The sequence below is a fragment of the Orcinus orca genome, chromosome 14 (genome assembly GCF_937001465.1).
Source record: "Orcinus orca chromosome 14, mOrcOrc1.1, whole genome shotgun sequence".
Taxonomy (NCBI): Eukaryota; Metazoa; Chordata; class Mammalia; order Artiodactyla; family Delphinidae; genus Orcinus; species Orcinus orca.
The window spans coordinates 83199571-83218307 of record NC_064572.1 but is presented as its reverse complement, the minus strand read 5'-3'; the positions used below and the strand labels follow the sequence as shown (position 1 = coordinate 83218307).

Here is an 18737-nt window from a genome sequence, read left to right as displayed (position 1 = left end):
GGGCTCTAGAGCACAGGCTCAGTAGTTGTGGCGCATGGGCTTAGTTGCTCCACAGCATGTGGGATCCTCCTGGACCAGGGCTCGAACCCAGGTCCCCTGCATTGGCAGGCAGATTCTTAACCACTGCGCCACCAGGGAAGTCCCACTAAATGAATACTTTTATATAGGCATTTAGGATAGGAACTTCTCCAAACTTCGCTCTTAAGAGTGGTAGTCATTGTTTTGCTTCAGGTGTAATGAATACTTTGATGTGAGGCAGGGGCAGGAAACCTATGTTCAAATGTATGTAAACATGCAATACACATTTTCAAGTCAAACAATAAGAGTTTCAGATAATACACTATTTATGATTATTTTAAGTTTATATGAATAATCACGAGCTAATTGCTTAATTACTTTTTCAAAGCAGCTTTTCAGAATTAAGTTTGTTGGCAAATTATTTTGAATATTTTATGAAGTTGAGGCAGATCACTATTTCAAATGCTTCTAAAGTATCAGTAAGTTATTGAAGTTATTGAAAATGAGTGAGATGCTGATACATGACTTTCAAAATCTGAGGTGCATGATATTTATAAAGTTAAGTAATTGCAGCTTAAACAGTCCTTTAATTTCTTAAGCTTTGTGCCATTCATTGTATCCATTAGTTGCTTTGTAAGCTGCTGAGTCAAGGCAAAAGAACTTTTGATTTACCATGTTTACCTCAGGTCATACAGCTAGTAATGTCAGCTAAAAATCATCTTATTTCAAGTGCCTTGTTTGAGTTCCAGATATTTTTTTGTCATTTAAAAAATATTTCAAATATTCTTTTTTTCGACAGAAATAACTTTTTCATAAACCAGGCTTGTGAGCCCCATTTATGTGCTGGTATTATTAGGCAGTACACCTGGCTTTGATTTGTTTCCAAATTTGTAGAGATTTGGAATGTCCAGGAAACACTGTCAGTCTTGCTTACTAATCTTAGCTTTAATGATCTTGGAATGAAGCACATAAAAGTTAGCTATAAAGTTGCAAATGTTTATTATATGTAAAATGCCATCATAAGTAATTGCTCTTTTTATCTGTAACTTTTTACAGATTGTTACTTAAATTCAGTAAATATTGTGTGTGAATTGTTCTCACATAGACATTGATTTTTAATATAGGTAGAAGACTTTTTGAATCCTTCCACAAAACTGTCTGGATTTCACATTTGTATTGACAAAGGGACTTTTGATGCCATAAGCCTTAATCCTGACAATGCAATTGAAAAGAGGAAGCAATATGTGAAATCTCTCTCCAGGGTGTTGAAAGTGAAAGGCTTTTTTCTAATAACCTCATGTAATTGGACCAAGGAAGAGTTGCTAAATGAATTCAGTGAAGGTAAATGGCTGTTATGTTGTTTAAATGTGTTCTTACCTCAGGTTTAATGCACTTAAATAGGTTTTTTTTTTCCATGGAGTTATAGTATTTTACTTTTCTATTTGTGGGAGTCGCCTGCTTTTCTTCTTTGTTAATAACCATGGTAGTACTTTTAACTGTATATGCAAAGAGCAAAGAAATAATATTGGTTGAGATCCAGAGTGCTTTGTAAAATTTTCCAAAAAATCCTGGCAGTTAAGTACTAAAGTTTATGAGCCTGTAAAAATTAAGTTCTTTGTTTAAGCTATATAATCTGTTACTTGGGGAATCAAGCAAAGAAAGTGCATATATTGTGTTTCTGACTTCAGTGTACTGATATACTGGTAATTAGTAATAACAGTAATAATGCAGATGGTAGTAGTGTTTTTTAAAGTCTTGTATGAGAGTTTTCATTTTATAGATACTTTGTCTTGCCTAGTGGTCATTTAGATATTTAGGATTTTTCTTCTTGTTTTCAGTGTATATTCTTTTTTAACATTGCACAGAAACAAAATGTAGGGACTTAGAAGAATTAGTACCTATTAATTCTTGAGGAAATCTCTACTTTTTGCAAGATTTTGGTGCCAAGACAGGATCCTTTTTTGCCCCATTAGCAAAGTATAATTAGTGCTGTGTCTACTAAATGGGGATCTTGTAAGAATCGAGAACCTTTAATCCATACACAAATATTTTGAGCTCTTTGGAAGACTGTTTCTTGTATGGTTTAAGGATTATTTCACCTGTCACTTTACTCATGCAGTGCACAGGACTTCCTGGGAAAGTACCTTGAGAATCTGTAGCTATATATTTGCTTGTTTTTTCCTGAGACTCCATTTCAGATTAGTATTGTTTTTTTTAAAGGAGTGGGAAGAATTTTCAGGATGGAGTATTAATAAGTGATATGGTACTAAGTTTGTGGTTAAATTTTGAACCTCAGTTGTCACAAGCTAATGGGAAATGAATTTATAACCGTATTGCAAGCGCTTTATCTCAGAGTTTGTTTTCTTTTTGGTAGTAAGGGGATAGGCAGTAGGAGGGAGAACACTTAACACATGTCCTTTTGTGTGCATTCGATGGCTTTGGCAGCTTATATAATGTAAAACTTGAAGTGTTTGAGGCTTGAAATGTGAGCTTCATTACTGTTGCCTCTGGAAAACAAGAATTATGTGATTTATTGTCTTTTATTTCATGTCATTAATTTTATTATCTTCTATGTTAAATTTGTTTCCTTTAGAACTATTGAGGCCCCGTATCAATAGTCTTTCTTCTTGAAGCTTGACAGTTTTAATAAATGCCCAAAGTTACACTGTGTAGGGCAAGTTCCTTTCCTGGTTTTTAAATACAGGTGTTCTCTTTTATCCCTGGAACCACCAGACAAAAACATATTTGTCTGTCTTTCATAATGAGGAACAGACTTTAGCCTTGTAAAGAGTGATTAAAAATGTGTCTGTGTCTGAGAACTACTGAATAAATTCTTTAACTTCTGTTCAGTTTTAGAGCTTAATGCAGAATTTAAATAAGTGAAATGTTACAACAGGAAATGTTAAAGAAATAATTATATACAATTGAAGATATTTTTCTAGGCATGCTTCTCTTAGAAAATGGTTTTTGGAGTTAGATAGATACAGGACACTAACAGAACACACTGCCATGTATCACTGCCAAGGGCCTTGTCACTAGCTTTTAAGATTGACTTCCATGGTCCCTTTTGCATAGAATAAAGATTGCTTCACTAATTTTTTTAAGGTTCTTTGCTTCTTTCCTAATTTGAAATGTAAATGTTCATAAATCTATTGAAATGAATTTTTCTTTTGTAGCCTTATTTATATAAATATTTTGTGTTGCCGTTTGTTTTGGTGAGGATTACTTAATCATTTGGCAGACACTAGGATATTCTAATTTGATGTCCAAGGAACTTGACTTTCTTACAACTAGTGAATTAAAAAAAACCCACAAACCTATCTTACTGAAAAAGTAATCAGATTCATTATGAAAAAATTTTTAAAATATCAGTAACCCCAACACATAAGTATATAGATTAAAATAATTAAAATTTGTTATCTATCTCTGGTGTACAACCACTTTGTATTGTTGATAATACATCAACATTTTGATGTATTATCTACTGAAATATAAAACTTAAATTCTGTAGGGTTAGTCCAGGGAGTTAAAAGATTAGTCCTAGAAAATTCACCCAGACAGCTCCATTTTCTCTTGAGAATTTTTATTACGAAATATTTTAAGCATATGTAAAATTTCAGAAAACAAATATGGGTGTGTACCCATCACAGTGGCTCCATTTTTTAGCATTAAAATGTATCGTATTATTTAAAAGTCCTGGCCTTCTTTGGAAAAGTTTTCTTATGATCAGTTTTTAATGAGTATGTTAATATTTAGTTATTTGTTAAGATTTGGTGAAGCTTGATTAAGAATATGAATTATGAAGCAAAGTATAAAAAAACCAGTTGATCCATTTAAGCATTTTTTTCTGTTTACAAGTGTTATTTGAGCTTTAGCTCAAGACATGGAAACTTAGAAAATGCAGACACCTTCTCCCCCAAAAGAAAAAGAATTCTCCCAAACTGATAGTTGCATCACTGAGAGAAAACCATGGTTAACTAAGAGTTAACCAACCTTCCACCCTTATTCGTCTTATTTTTTGAAAACAGAATAATAAAACATTAAATTTCCATTTTGTTTTATAGGCTAGGAGAACACCACATATTCTTATTTTAATCTTCACAAAATCACTGTAAGTTAGATAGGGGCAGTGATACCTGTAACCTCCTTGCATAGAAATTGAGGATTCTGGTTAAGGTAAATTGACCTTAATCTAGTAACCTTTCACCTAGTAAGTGGTAGAGCTGGGACTTGAACCCAGGACTTTTGAATACATGTTAAGTTAAAAAAAAAAAAAGAAATCACCCTGTGCTGCTTTGAAATTTACTACTTCCTTACCTTCCCAAGTTCAGTTCAGTTTGGGTCTTGATCTTTGGTTACAAACTCTTTTTTTATTGTGGTAAAATATATATAACATAAAATTTACTATTTAGCCATTTTTAAGTTTATAGTTCTGGGGCATTAAGTACATTCTTACTCTTGTGCCACCATTGCCACCATCCGTCTCCAGGACTTTTTCATTTTTATTTCCATGTTACTTATCTTCTCTGTATTAAGTGCTTTTATATATCTGATTTGGATTAATTGACTTACTGCATATAAAGCACTCAAAACAGTGTCGGATACATGGTAAGACCTCAACACATGGTAATCTGCTTCCTACAACTAGATGGTAAAGGAGGCCACTGGAGATGCAGAGTTGAAGGGATGATAAACAGGGATGATAAACAGGATGGATGGAAAGCGTCTTTTTTCCGGTTTGATTTTGTCTGTTACTTGTTCATTTCAAAGTGTTTTTGGGTGTATACACATATACACCTATAGTATATAGGATAGAAGATCATAAAGTGAAATTTAGTCACAATTTAGAGTTTGGAATCACGTAATTTTGTAAAAGGTTGACAAGTACATTGTTAATACAAATATCCCTTAACTGTGGGATTCAGTCCCTAATAAAAGTATTTTGCTTCTGTCTGGCAGGATTTGAACTTTTTGAAGAGCTGCGGACACCCAGGTTCAGCTTTGGAGGCAGATCTGGAAACAGTGTAGCAGCATTGGTTTTCCAAAAAACGTGAGACTTTTCATTGGACAAATTCAGTTAGCTTTTTTAAAGAAGCTCTACATCAAAGTAAACCTGATACAGAAAATGCAAGTGCAAATAAATGTTTAGTAAGTACACAGGATGCACATGTTGAATACATAAAATGGGTTGGTAAAAAAAATCATGAGCGTGGAAGTAGTTCGGTTTTAGAGATCAACCAAGAATAATTAAAATTTTTCTTTTGTATTTGAGATGTAAATATTTTTCTTTCTGATTTAAAAAAATTTCCTGTAACTGCTAAACAGTTAAAAACTTTAAAGCAGTAAATGGATTTACAGATAGTATGTATTCTTGATTTTTGTGCCTTGGTAAAGGTGAATTGAATATAGCTATTTATGAAGATACGACCAAGCTATTCCAGGGCCAGAATAATAAGCCAAACGACTTTCCTAATGTTTTATTAGACTATTATAAAACATAGTAAGTATGATATTTTGAGTTGAATAGTGGTTTTTTAAAAAAATTATTTAATACCTGAGAAAATCCCCCAGCCCTTATGTGTATAATTAAACAAAATCAGATAAATGTATCAGTTGATCAAGAAATATTTATTGAGCTTGTATTTTGTGGCTGATGATCTTCTACACACTGTGAGGGATAAATAGTAGAAGGAAAGGCAACTAAGAGATACTGTTATATGCTGGCACTAGGTTAAGTTGTATTATCTTCCTAAGTCGTTGAATTCCCTCAATATCTTCTCGAGGCATGTATTACTTATTCTTGTTTCTACATATCAGATAGCTAGTACAGGATAGAGCCAGGATTCTTCTCTGGGTCTGACTCTAAAACTTGTTCTCTTCCTCTAGCGTATTTGCCTCCCAGGTCTAAGTCTCTGCCTTTATGGCATTTACAGTTCAGTTGGGGAACTAGGACTCGTACATCGAAAATTCTGTTAGAGAAGTTGGGCAGTTATTTTTAGGAGATCTGCACCTCCCTGTTAGTGACTGTTGATCAGTGGACTGTGAGAATAGTGAGTCATCCTTCATTACTTTTCACCATTTCCCTACTTGTCTTAAAAGACTTACGTCATCAAGAACTGAACTGTGTCATTCCTCTGTGAGAGGTGGTGTAAGTTTTATATATATACACCCTCAGGGATACAGGGACAAACGTGTTCTAGTTAGGGGCTAATAAGCAAGAGGAACAGTTTATTTATGAACGTTTTTGAAGAAATAAGTTTTATTAATCCTTAGTGCCATTTTGTATTTGGGCTAATAGTTTAATATTGGAGTCACAATATGAGTTTTTAAAAAGTGATAATAATTTTTATGATTTTCAGCTTTGGGGGCTTGTTGGCTTACAAAACAAACAGAATTTTTGTTTGTTTGGCAAATGTTATCCTAGTACTGAGCAAGTCTAGCATTACAACCTTTTCTTTTCATTTTTGTTACGGGGAGGGGTGGGGGGACAGGGGGAGGAGAAGGGTGGTTTGATTTAGATCAACATTAATCAACCATTAAGATTACTGTCTGCCTTGCACAAGATAACTGAAGACATTTACATAAACTTTCAACACAAATAACATTTTTGGAAAAGCTTTAATTTTTAACATGTAAAAAGTGAGAAATTACTTTAAAATATCTGTGATTTAAACGTGTAAAATTGTGTTGATTTTATAAACTAGACATGGGATCTTAAACCATAGAATCAGTGTTTTATAATTTATTGAGATTTTGTTTTTGTTGTTTTTCACATTAATATTTCTTGATTTTAAATATGTAATAGTATATAAGTACTTTTTTAGAATTCTGAGTTGTTACGTATATGCTATTTTAAAGCATCGATGGAACAAAATAGGCCTTCTGTGCAACCAGATTGAGACATTGGGTTGGATTCACTGAGAGCTTGGAGGGGGCCTTTGTTGAAAAGCTCCGTGAGTCACTATTGTGGGGGGTATGTGTGTTCCACTTGCAAAAATGTAGGACGTTTGGGGGGGAATCATGGAGCTGTTGATAACGGTTAGGAACAGGGAGTTGTCATCTCTTCTTATCAGTTTAATCCTGCTGGAAATCAGCCTCTCAGAGATTGAAATCAGGACAAATGGAAGGTCCAAAAATGCTAACAATAAATTATTAGTATTTTCAAGTAATATCACACTTTAAAACCCAGGCCAGTTAATGTCCCCAAGTTACTGAAACAAGTCATAAATACATTATTATTAAACTTAGTTTTGTTAGGTCATATGAATATGTGGGTAACTGTGAAAGAAATTATGCAATTATAAAAGGGAGCAGTAAGTTATGTAGTGAATGCTGTTTTATTTGGATAAGAAGTTGGAATTGTAATTTTATTACATCAAAAGACACCCTTATTTTGAGGAAACTTGTTTGAAATGCAAACGAGACTTCTCTGTGGAGCCTGCACAGAATTGTTGCTTTTCATGATGATGTTATTGCTGCATAACAGGCCACTTCTGTGTGTATAGGAAGTGTGTGTGCAAGTCCAAAGGGATTGGAGGCCTGAATGGGTGCGTTACACCAATTAACAAATAGAAAGTTTTCGGAACATTTTGTTTCAAGCCAGGTGCACAAGTTCGAGTTGCTTTTTGGGACTGGCATTTATGTATTTGAGAATCAAACCTGACACTACTCTTGGCAGCTTGACTAAAGCCATTTTACAATAAGTACAAACTGTCCTTGAATGATTTTTTTCCCTTTGTAGTAGCAACGAGTTTGCCTTTCTTCATCTGTGATTATGTGTGCAATTTTCTGGCTATTTTGGGGGAGGAAGGGAGGTAAACATATATGAAAGATTTTTATTTTTGGTATGAATAATGTGTTTCAACTCACTTATTATTTATTTTTAAATATTCATGATACTGTAATGCATTACTATATGTTGACGTTCATTCACATTCATCCAGAGTATAATAGAAACCTTAAAGTACCTATATGAGTTATTAAGTTTTATATGGCTTTGAAATAATTTTTCTTAAATTGATATGCAAAGAAATAGAGTATCCCTGCCTATGTGAATAGACTTTGATTTATGTTGTCTTAAATAATTTTATTTTATATATTTGTGTGTGTGTGTGTGTGTGTGCGTCTGGCAGCCTATAATGAAAATACATGTAAATGTGAAAAATTAGTTGCTTTCCAGATCAGCATTCTGCCACTGTGGGGAGACCTGGGTTTGATTTCCTATTTTTTACACTGTGAGCTAGAATGTATGTGCTCCAGAGACAGCCTTCTGCTTTGAGAGCAAGAGACCAAATGTCTTGTGTTCGCTGTAGTAACCTCTTTAGTTCATTGTGTTTGTGTGTGTCAGGGGGGCGGGTGTTGATGGGGTCTGAAAGGAGTCTTGTCTAGTACACTTCACTGGAAGGAGGCTGCCTATGACCTAGAGTTTGACTGTGGGAGATGAGGAGCGTGGTAGGTTGAAGGACAATTGCATAGTGGGAAAAAAATTAGGAAACCCTGTCATTTCTCTTAGCTAGGCAGAAAACAGAGATGTCCTTAAAGAAGGGGGAGCACATGAGCATGTTTTATTAACAGTTAATGTAAGAAAATTAATGCTAATTTATTCTTCATACATACCATGCAATTTGTTAGAAAAGTAAAAGAATAGTTTGAAATTCTTTGGTCAATTGATGGATTCCTATGTTAGTGGCATAGAAATGAAACTCAACATTAAGCAGACAAATACCCAAGCCCACGGGCTACATAAATGCTGAATAAAACCAGCTCTACAATGGAACTCTGAAAAGCAAGGGGTAAGAAGCCTAATGAATGATTGAATATGACCTTAGCAAAATCCCTGGAGTGTTGTTGAAAGATCATTCATTTCCAGCTTAGATGTCAAGATGGGCTCCAGTAACCAGAAGAAAAAAGAGAGCTTGAGTCGGTACTTACTGAGTTTTAAAAATCTTTACAACACAGTGCATTAGACTAATCATTAAAAGGGCTTCTCTAACAGCTCAGCATTTTGAGCTGTCACTGTACGGACCTGTGGTTTAGGCCCAGGGAAACCAAATTAAAAAGATAGGAATAATTCTCAAGACATGAATGTATCAGTATCCTGCTTTTATGGAGCAGAACTTCAAAAACTGGGATGTAGAGGCTGGCAGAATGCACTTTTGTCATGCTGATACCATTGTAAGAAAGACTTACAACCAAGAGATAATTGTGCCTTAAAGTATTTGCAAATTACTGGCCTAGTTTATTGGAGGAAGATATAAAAAAACAAATCTACTTTTTTCATTTTTAAGTGACCCTTCATGAAGAAATGATAAATTCTTCTATATTATATTTTTAAATGTGTATTGTTATTACTGCATCAGGAAATGGTGTGTTAGTGAGTGAGCTTTATTGTGCATGCTATCCAGAAGCTTTATAAGAAAAGCGAATCTAACATACTTGTTTTCCCAAATACCTAAAAATTTACACATGAGCCAGCAATTAGCATGTTCTGGATTTTATCTGAGGAGCTTAGAAAGAAGTAATGAAATACTCTGAATAAGGGGACCATGAAGTGTACTTATCACTCTTCATTAACATAGTTACAGATGAAGCAGTTTATCATTATGTGATCACAGCAGAATAGAAGTGCTATTGGAATAGTTGTAGTTCCCTTGCTATTGCCTTCCTTGCTGCTTCAAAGATGAGGGAGTAGTCAGGATGAAGAGGCTAAATGCAGAAGAGAGTGGGTGCTGCCAGTTCGCATTTTTCTCCTAACCCCTCCTCTAATATGAAAATGTCAGTCCTTTGTTCCCATCTAATTTTAGTACATCCTGGCTAAAAAAATGTTAGGATGATTTCCAGCCATGGAACTTGGAGGGGTGGGGTGGGAGAGGGGAAGAGTAGAGGAAAGAGCAGTTTACATTCCATATCCGTCTGCCTTTCTGTGACAGCATCTAGCCCCTACTCTGTTGATTTTCGTGGTGAAATAAATTTAGATGCACTGGAGCAGCACTAATTAGGTTTTCCTTCCATGTCCTTAACAAGAAGTCTAGTTGGAGTCTGAATGGGGAAAATCATAATATGGTATTTAATAAAACATACTGGGCTGAATTAAAGAGCTGTTTGCAAGTTTTGGAAGAAAGGCCTGAAATTGTGAGTGAAAACTACATGTTGTGTGGTTTATAAATAGAACCTTTGTGATTCAGTGAAACTGCTTTTATGCTATGTCTTGAATAAGAATAATATTTGTTGATTTTTGAGAATCAGTCATAAGCAAGTCAGAGCTGTTTATTCCCTCTGGAATATACTTCCATAATATATTCCATATACTGAACCTCACTATGAAATAAGCCTCACCTTTCCAAAAGTTTGTTCATTTTAGTGAACTAAGATTTCCTCGTGGAATCTTTATATGATAAAGACATTACATAGCCAGAATTGAGAGATCATTTTGTTAAGTCCAGTTGAATAATGACTTAATTTGCAACAAGTGCAGTATCAGATTATTTTCTGAACTTGAAATTTATTTTGGTTCATTTTATAGTACCAGATAATTTATCTTTAAAATGTTATAGAATAAATATCAGAGAGAAGTGATTTTTTTTAAATATTAACTTTTGGAGAAAAAAATGATTGGAACCTAGGCAAGTCACTTTCCTTTTCTGGGCTTCAGTTTTTCTCTCTGTGAAACAAGGGTGTTCAGTAGGTGATATTTAAAGTTCTTTTCTACCCCCGTGTTAGTCAGCTTGGGCTGCCATTGGCTCGGTGGCTCAAACAAATTTATTTTTCATTGTCTGAAGACTGGGAATTCCAAGTTCAAGGTGCTGATGAGGTAGGTTTCATTCTGAGGTCTCTTCTCTTGGCTTGTAGGCAGATGGATGCCATCTCCCTATATGTTCACATGTTCTCTTTGTGCGTGCTTGTGGGGAGAGAGTGAGCAAACTCCCTCGTGTCTCTAATTAGGGCACTAATCCCATCATGAGGACCCCACCCTCATGACTTCATCTAACCCTAATTACTTCCCAAAGGCCCTATCTCTAAATACTATTTCTTTGGGTGCTAGGGCTTCAACATAAATTTCTAGGGGGCACATTCAGTCCATAATAACAGCTGAAATTGATCTGAGGTTTAGAGAAAGCTCACAAAATAGATTTCCACTATACATGGGGCGTTTAAATACTCCATTAGTTAAATATCAATTGTTAGGTCACTTTCTGATTCTTTTAAACCAAACTATCTATTCATGTATATGAAAAAATATGTGTACACATAATAAAACATTTGAAGCAATCACATGATTGTTTTTCAGTCTAAAAATGTCTTTGTGCATTCATTGGTAAACTTTAGGTTTGAGTATTGATTGCCTCTGATATATGTTTGATAATTCAGTTTGTATCCATTTGACCACAGAGTTGTTTTATCTGAGAAACTCAGAAATTTACATCTAATTTTTTAGTCCCACCTTAATTTTATATAAAATTATGATAACCTGAAGAATCTCCCTAATTTGATTCTTCCCTACCCCAGACACACACACTACCACTACGCACTCACAGATGACCTTATTTACCACTTGAAAGGCCCATGGCTTTGAGATTTCTACCTTCTCATGCTATACAGAGTGTAGTACATGGGTCTTTCCTTCTTATGCCTTCTACCTCTTTGGGCTACTGTCAGTCTGTCCTAAAATTGCTTACCCCCTCAATGAAAATGAAGTATCAATATTTTAAATGCGCTGGCAAAGTGCCTAATATATAGTAGATACTTATTTCAAGTTGGTTTCCCTTTAGTACATTTCTTTGAAGCAGTTTGATATAGTGGAGAGAGAAGCAGTTGTGTAGACTCTACAGAATAGGGTTGTGAATATTAAATGAGAAAAATAAATGTAAATCATCTTAGCATAATTCTTAGCGCACACCAGTGCCAAATAAATATTCTTTTCTCCAAGGAAACCTTCCCATCAGAGCCAATATATTGAATTGTTCAGGATTTTAACCCTCAGTGCCACTGAGTTAATGTATTCAGTCCCATTGTAAGGCATTTGTATTTCAGGAGTGATTAGATGAGTGAAGAGAGGCGAATGAGTGGTAGATAAGTAAGAGGGAAGGTTTGGAATAGGTGGGCCTTTCAGAATGTCTTAAGAAATCATACTGTATAGCTGCTGTTTCTTTAGTCTCTAGATAGGGCTGATGCTGAAAGCACCTTTTTATTTAGTTAAGGAATGAAGGCTAGATATCCTAATTCTGGATTTTCACGAAATGTCCTTTATGATGTGTTTCAGCAGACTCTAAGAATACCCTTCAGGTTTAAGATCATTATCTGTTTTAGAGGTAGTTATTTAGTAATAAATGTAGGTATGATGGGGAAAATGTTAATGTGGATGCATTTGAATTGAAAACAAATGGTCAAGGATAGGGTGCACCTTCCTTCTTAGGTCTGAACACCAAGGCATTGTTTCCAGTGACAACTAACAAGGGACCTGAGAACAGATCCCCCAAATGACCATGCCTTAGGTTCACTGAGTTGTTGAGTTGGGTTTGGGTTTTTTACTATACATTTAGGAAGCTGCGGGCTAAGATTTTATCATTGATTTCCACCTTGCATCATCTAGATTTGATTTCTTTGATCAGTGAGTCACATTTGTTTTCCTTGCTGTAAGTTGAGTTAACAGTACCATTCACAGTGGCATTTTAAAGTTTGATGTTGGGCAATACTTTAAGTAGTTTATCTGATTTGACCTTGGTTTATGTTGGAACTGACAGTATAGTATGTAAAGTACAGTGAATCAGTTGTTTATGCTAGTGTAGAAGACACTTGGTTTTCAGATTTGTTTATTTATTTAACCTTTTTATTGGTGGTTAAATGAATATCTCAATGCTTAGAGTGCTTACTATTACTATAGAAATGCTGGCCAGAGCAGTGTCACTTTCTCTAGTTAACCTCAAAGAGTTTAAATCTTTGAACCATTTAAAAAAAGTTCTACAGAGATGAGGTCAATACGATATGATGTACGTCATAAGGATAGAACATAATCAAAGCTTCGCTACTTTATTATTATATTTTTAATAAATTTATTTATTTATTTTTGGCTGCATTGGGTCTTTGTTGCTGTGCACAGGCTTTCTCTAGTTGCAGTGAGTGGGGGCTACTCTTCATTGCGGTGCGCAGGCTCCTCATTGCAGTGGCTTCTCTCGTTGCAGAGCACGGGCTCTAGGCGCGCAGGCTTCAGTAGTTGTGGCATGTGAGCTCAGTAGTTGTGGCTCATGGGCTCTAGAGCTCAGGCTCAGTAGTTGTGGCGCAGAGGCTTGGTTTCTTCGCGGCATGTGGGATCTTCGCAGACCAGGGATCAAACCCGTGTCCCCTGCATTGGCAGGTGGATTCTTAACCACTGCGCCACCAGGGAAGCCCAAAGCTTCGCTACCTTTAATTAGCTAGTTTAACATTACAAGGGGTGAATAACTTGTTTTTTTAAAAAATTTATTTATTTGGGTGTGTCAGGTCTTAGTTGCAGCACATGGGATCTTCACTGAGGCAAGCGGGATCTTTCGTTTTGGTGCGCGGGCTTCTCTGTAGTTGTGGCGTGTGGGCTCCAGAGCGTGCGGGCTCAGGAGTTGCAGTGCACGGGCTGTCTACTTGCGGCGCACAGGCTTAGTTGCCCCGCAGCCCCATGGCATATGGGGTCTTAGTTCCCCGACCAGGATTCGAACCCACGTCCCCTGCATTGGAAGGCGGATTCTTAACCACTGGACTACCAGGAAAGTCCCTGAATAACTTGGTTTTGATCAAGGTGTTTCTTGTTTTGTTTCTAGGTGAAAATTAAAAGATGTAAAGTGATATTTAAAATAGCATGCCAGCTTCTCATTCATATCAATTCTTTTCTGTTTCAGGTCAGCTGCAGGTTATGCTAGGACAAAATAGGCAAGGCTGGTCCTTCTTAAAAACAGTAATGGGTATGATAAAACAAAATATCTTTGCTTTCGGTTAATATAGAAGATTGACAAAGTGACAAGAAGAGTGAAGAAATTCACAGGCTAATGTAGTATGTGGGGCAAATGTGCTTTTCATACTGCTCCCAGGGATATTCTACCATTGGAGCCAGGGACTAATTTTTTTTCTTGATATTTTAAATCCAAAGGATTCAGTCTTCAGATTGGGTATTTAAACTCTATGAAATCACAAGCTGTATCTTTCAGTTTCCTCTTACCTACTGAAAATGAAATTCACTCATTTTCATTTTTCTGGGTAATAGGCAGGATAGCGGTAGCTTTGAGCGTATCACTAGGGATGAGTTAAAAATAGATTTTTCTTGAGGCAGTGACTTATATTGCAGGTAGTTGATAGAAAAATTAAGTTAAATTTTGGGGTTAATATCTCAAATACTAAATCTGAATTCCACTAAAGAATATATGAGAAGGGACTTCCCTGGTGGCGCAGTGGTTAAAAATCCGCCTGCCAGTGCAGGGGACACGGGTTTGATCCCTGGTCCGGGAAGATCCCACATACTGCGGAGCAACTAGGCCCGGGCGCCACAACTACTGAGCCTGTGTTCTAGAGCCCGTGAGCCACAACTACTGAGCCCACGTGCCACAACTACTGAAGCCCACGCGCCTAGAGCCCGTGCTCCGCAACAAGAGAAGCCACCGCGATAAGAAGCCTATGCACTGCAATGAAGAGTAGCTCCCGCTCGCCGCAACTAGAGAAAGCCTGCACGCAGCAACAAAGACCCAACGCAGCCAAAAAAAAAAAAGAATATATGAGAAAAAAAATCATTTGAAGATGATAACATAAACATTTAGTCTGAGTGTGCTGTTGAAATATTTTCTATATTAAATTCAATGTATAGCAGTATGAAAATGCTGTAACTTGTTTTTAGCTGTGTTTTTGGTGGAGTAACTGAGGCAAACTAGATTATAGGTGACTAACCATGCTATAGTGATACTAGTTAGATACTAGTTAGATCAGCTAAGATCATAAATGGATCAGGGAAAGGCCAGGAATTGATTCTGCTTTTGAATCTTAGTATTAAAATAGTAAAAATAGGTTTGGGAAGTTTTACATATGTCAGTAACTTTGAATATAGATTTACTTTGTTATATTTATTTTTGCTTATTTCCCATGCATAAACTTTTCAGTGTCTCTTTTTTCATGCTTGAGTTTTCTTTTAGCACATAACACTAATAGCTACTATTAACTTTGCAAAGAAAAAATAATATCAAATTGAAATAAGTTTTAACTGTTGCTCTGTTCTTTTTAGCTTACTTTACTCAGAGCTCTTCCATCCAGTGAGTTGCAAGCGTGACATTTGCTGTGTTTTCAGCACCTGCCAACTTGGAAACCAGGGTTTGTGCTCAGGACTTAGGCTTACAACCCACACTTTGTGGTGCACAATGCCGTCCCAGCTGGCATGCTTCTTACCTCAATGGTGCTAGACGTTCGGTTACAAAGCTGTGCAGATTCACATGCGCTGATTTCAATAGGCATTCCCCTTCAAGCTGCTTTCAACTCTCATTTTGTATCAAAGGAGTTAGATTGGTATCATTAAATTCACTGCTGTGCTTATTTTTCAATGAAAATAAATTCATTTTATTTATCTCTTGAATCAAAAAATAACTGTCTTCAAGAACCAAAGTACCTCTTTAAAAAGGTGTGTATATATAGATATAGGAGATAGATTTATAGATCTATATCTATATATCTATATCTATATGAGATTCCAGCCTGGGCTGTAACTCATTTTCATTAGTGGAAAGGTTTCAGAACAAAAGACAAAAAGAATAGAAAGGAAAGAACAGAAGGACTAGTGTGTCATAACATGCTTATGTAGGTAGGGCTGTTAGTTGTAGCTGGATCATAGGTGTGGGAACAATTATAGAACTTATTTTTTTGAATAAGCTGCATAAGAAAATTGCCCCCATAGTAGGTTCAGATTTTTGGCTTCCATCAATAACCAAAAAGTTTACATAGTTTTAAAAGAAGTGTATTTCGCTAACTTGTTTTCAGTAGCCAATCCCTTTGAAAATGTTTCAGGTGGACTTCGTGATGTCTATCTTCCCATCATCTATTATAAGCAATTTTAAAAGGTTCTCCTTTAAAAAAGATCTTTTCATATGTAGAAAGGACAGTGTGAAATGTGAATGACTGGCTTTTAATACAGCAGTTGTGACAAAGAGGCAGTGGCTTTTGGAAGCTGAATAAAGGGGTTAATGCACATGCATCTGCATACTGCTGTTGGGTCCAATGTATAACACGTTCGGTGTCTGTTTCACTCACGTTGTTAGTCTAAAAAGAATGTTATTCTCAGAGACAAACCAGTTTATCATTTTTTAGTGGTGAGCTCTTTTTACAATCATAGGTACAGATAAATTTGATGGGAGAAACTGAGCAATACTGACTGGTACTTGCTCAGACTTCAAAGCTCAGCTCCTTGGTGTTTGAACATCATATTTATCTGGTTCTGAAGGCACAAAAATAAAACACCCACTAACTACCAAGGACATTTCTTAGTGCATGTCAAAACCCAATCTTTACCCTCCTCTGCACAAATGTGCTTAGGTGAATACTTTTATTAGCTTGCTGATACAAGTTATAGTTGGTTACACCCTTTCTTAATAAAATACACTCTTATTGCCTCCTGTTGCTTAAGAGCTTTAAACTTGGAATGGGGGAACCGTCTAGCATAGAATGCTACTCAGCTTGTATCTCCCAGGCAGTGTTGAGTGGACATATCACACATACCATACAGACAGGCATTCCTTCTTTTGGTAGTTCTGCTTTGCGGGGAGCCGGGAGCCAGAAGAGCCAGTATTGCCGTGCTTTCTCCCTAGGATCCATATATTGGTCTTGGAGTGAGATTGTATGTAATCCCTAGGCTGTTCTATGGCTTAACCAGGTTAGTGTTGGTTGATGATAATGGAAAAGTTACAGGTGATCATTTTTGGATTATTTATGGATTTATTCCTAAATTGGCCTATGAATTTGCATATTGGTGTCTGGTTGTGCTCTAAATCTGGTTTTGATTTGGTTTTGACCTTTGAGGACTGAACAAAGGTAGACAGCTTAGCCCCCCACCCTTCCTCCGACTGCAGTTTACATAGTTTTAAGTCCAGAGTTTGACTGAGTTTGTATTTACTCTTTTGAATTGAGCAACTCTAATATACAAACATTTGGGTAGGATTTTTTATAATAAAGAACTATGTAGTATAGCCCTAAAAAGTGGTGTGTGTTATATCTATAGGACTTTATTACATGATGTGGGAAGGCCTATAGTATGGAAGGTTAGTGGCACAGGCCTTAATGTATATTTTTAGTCTTTGGACATTCAAATTAAGTATATGAGAAATAGCTATTCATTGGTTAGTAGCAGAACTCTTGAAGCAGATAGTTTAATTCTCTACACTTTTAAGAAAGCCTCAGAACCAGAAAAACAGGCTGCTTTAGGTTAGAAAGGAGGCGGTACAGCAAAGGACCTTGCCATAACCACAGTCCTTGCAGTTTTGTGAGACTAAAATCATCCTGAAAGCAGCAAGAATAATGGTTGCAATAATTGTTTCCAGGTTTGGGACCCCTGAATTTTGTTTTTTAAGTTGACCCGATGAACTAGTAATTGCAGGAATAAACTGAATGCTTACCAGCAGGAGTCACTCTAGGCCTCCTAATAAAAAGTAAATTAAACTATATCCTTAAAGCTCTCGAAGGCTGAGGTGACGCTGTGATAAGATGGCATTAGGGCAGTGTAGCAGCATTCTCAAATTATCCCTTATGCCTTTCTTTGTTCAATCTAGGAAGACTTGGTTCTTGCTCCTTTCAGAATTGGCCCTTGATACATTTTTTTTAGAGCAGTGTTTGTGGATAAAGATATCCGTACCTTACTATTCTGCATATTAGCTCACTTTGGCTTTCTTAGGATGAATTGATCATTACCCCACATCATCTACTTGAATGAATACTCACATCCTTCTTCTGTTTGTTGTCCATCCTACAGTAGAAATCTCTAGAGTTAGCTGTAGTTAGTGTGAAAGGAGATGTTTGCTCGTGGTTTTCTGAAAAAGAATGGGTCCAGTGTGATGAGAAGCTGAAATATTTTAGCAATAGCCATGAAATATAATAGTTTCCCAAGTGTACACAAGCTCAAGAAGTTAATTGTTCATTTATGTTTGATACTGGGATTGAAACATTGGATTAAAACCAATTAAATGTTCCTAGAAGCAGCAGAAAAAGTTTCCTGATTTATGAATAGAACCATTCAGATGGCGCAGACACAATCATGTAAAGTAATGAGGTGTTTTGTTTTTTTGGCAAAGGAGAACACAAAACAGGCATAGGGAGTTCTTTTCAAAAACCTTCTCTTTAAAAAAATCTCTTTTTGGATACATGGTTAATAAAATAACATACACCAGTAGGAAGGAGTAATGGGAAATCTAGGGCTTCACTTCACAAGGAAAACAATCCCCCTCCCCCAGGTGAGCAGCACAATGAAAATACTCTGCTTATTCTATCAGGGTTACATTCCTGAACTTAAGTCAACATCCTAAGTTACAGAACTAAACATGCTCTGCTTCTGCTTAGCAACCACAAATCCTTCCTTCACCGGTTGCATGTATTTTGGATGTGGCTTCTGAAGTACACTTTCCTTTATTTCGATCAGCACCCCGAATTAGGAAAGTAGCGATTTATTTTCCGAAAGTGTGACAACACTAACACGGTCCCCCCTCCCCTACCGCCCAGCACGCCCTGAAATCGTT

At 36.2% G+C, this 18737-nt stretch overlaps 2 protein-coding genes across 4 annotated transcripts in view; both read left to right on the top strand.

Moving 5' to 3' along the window:
* The window catches only part of EEF1AKMT2 (EEF1A lysine methyltransferase 2), a 36564-nt gene extending 18229 nt beyond the window's left edge, over positions 1 to 18335 (top strand). Inside the window, exons 3-5 of one of the 2 annotated variants that reach the window (XM_033420800.2) lie at positions 1143 to 1359; positions 4978 to 5068; positions 15251 to 18335. In XM_033420800.2, the coding sequence (XP_033276691.1) occupies positions 1143 to 1359; positions 4978 to 5068; positions 15251 to 15425 (483 nt within the window). In that variant the 3' untranslated portion in view covers positions 15426 to 18335. The remainder of the gene's footprint in view (positions 1 to 1142; positions 1360 to 4977; positions 5069 to 15250) is intronic. The other variant, XM_033420801.2, reaches the window with a different exon arrangement.
* The window catches only part of FAM53B (family with sequence similarity 53 member B), a 131421-nt gene continuing 113993 nt past the window's right edge, over positions 1310 to 18737 (top strand). Inside the window, exons 1-2 of one of the 2 annotated variants that reach the window (XM_033420790.2) lie at positions 1310 to 1359; positions 4978 to 5068. The gene's annotated coding sequence lies outside the window, so the exon portion shown is untranslated. Of the gene's footprint in view, positions 1360 to 4977; positions 5167 to 18737 lie in introns of those variants that run through there. The other variant, XM_033420789.2, reaches the window with a different exon arrangement.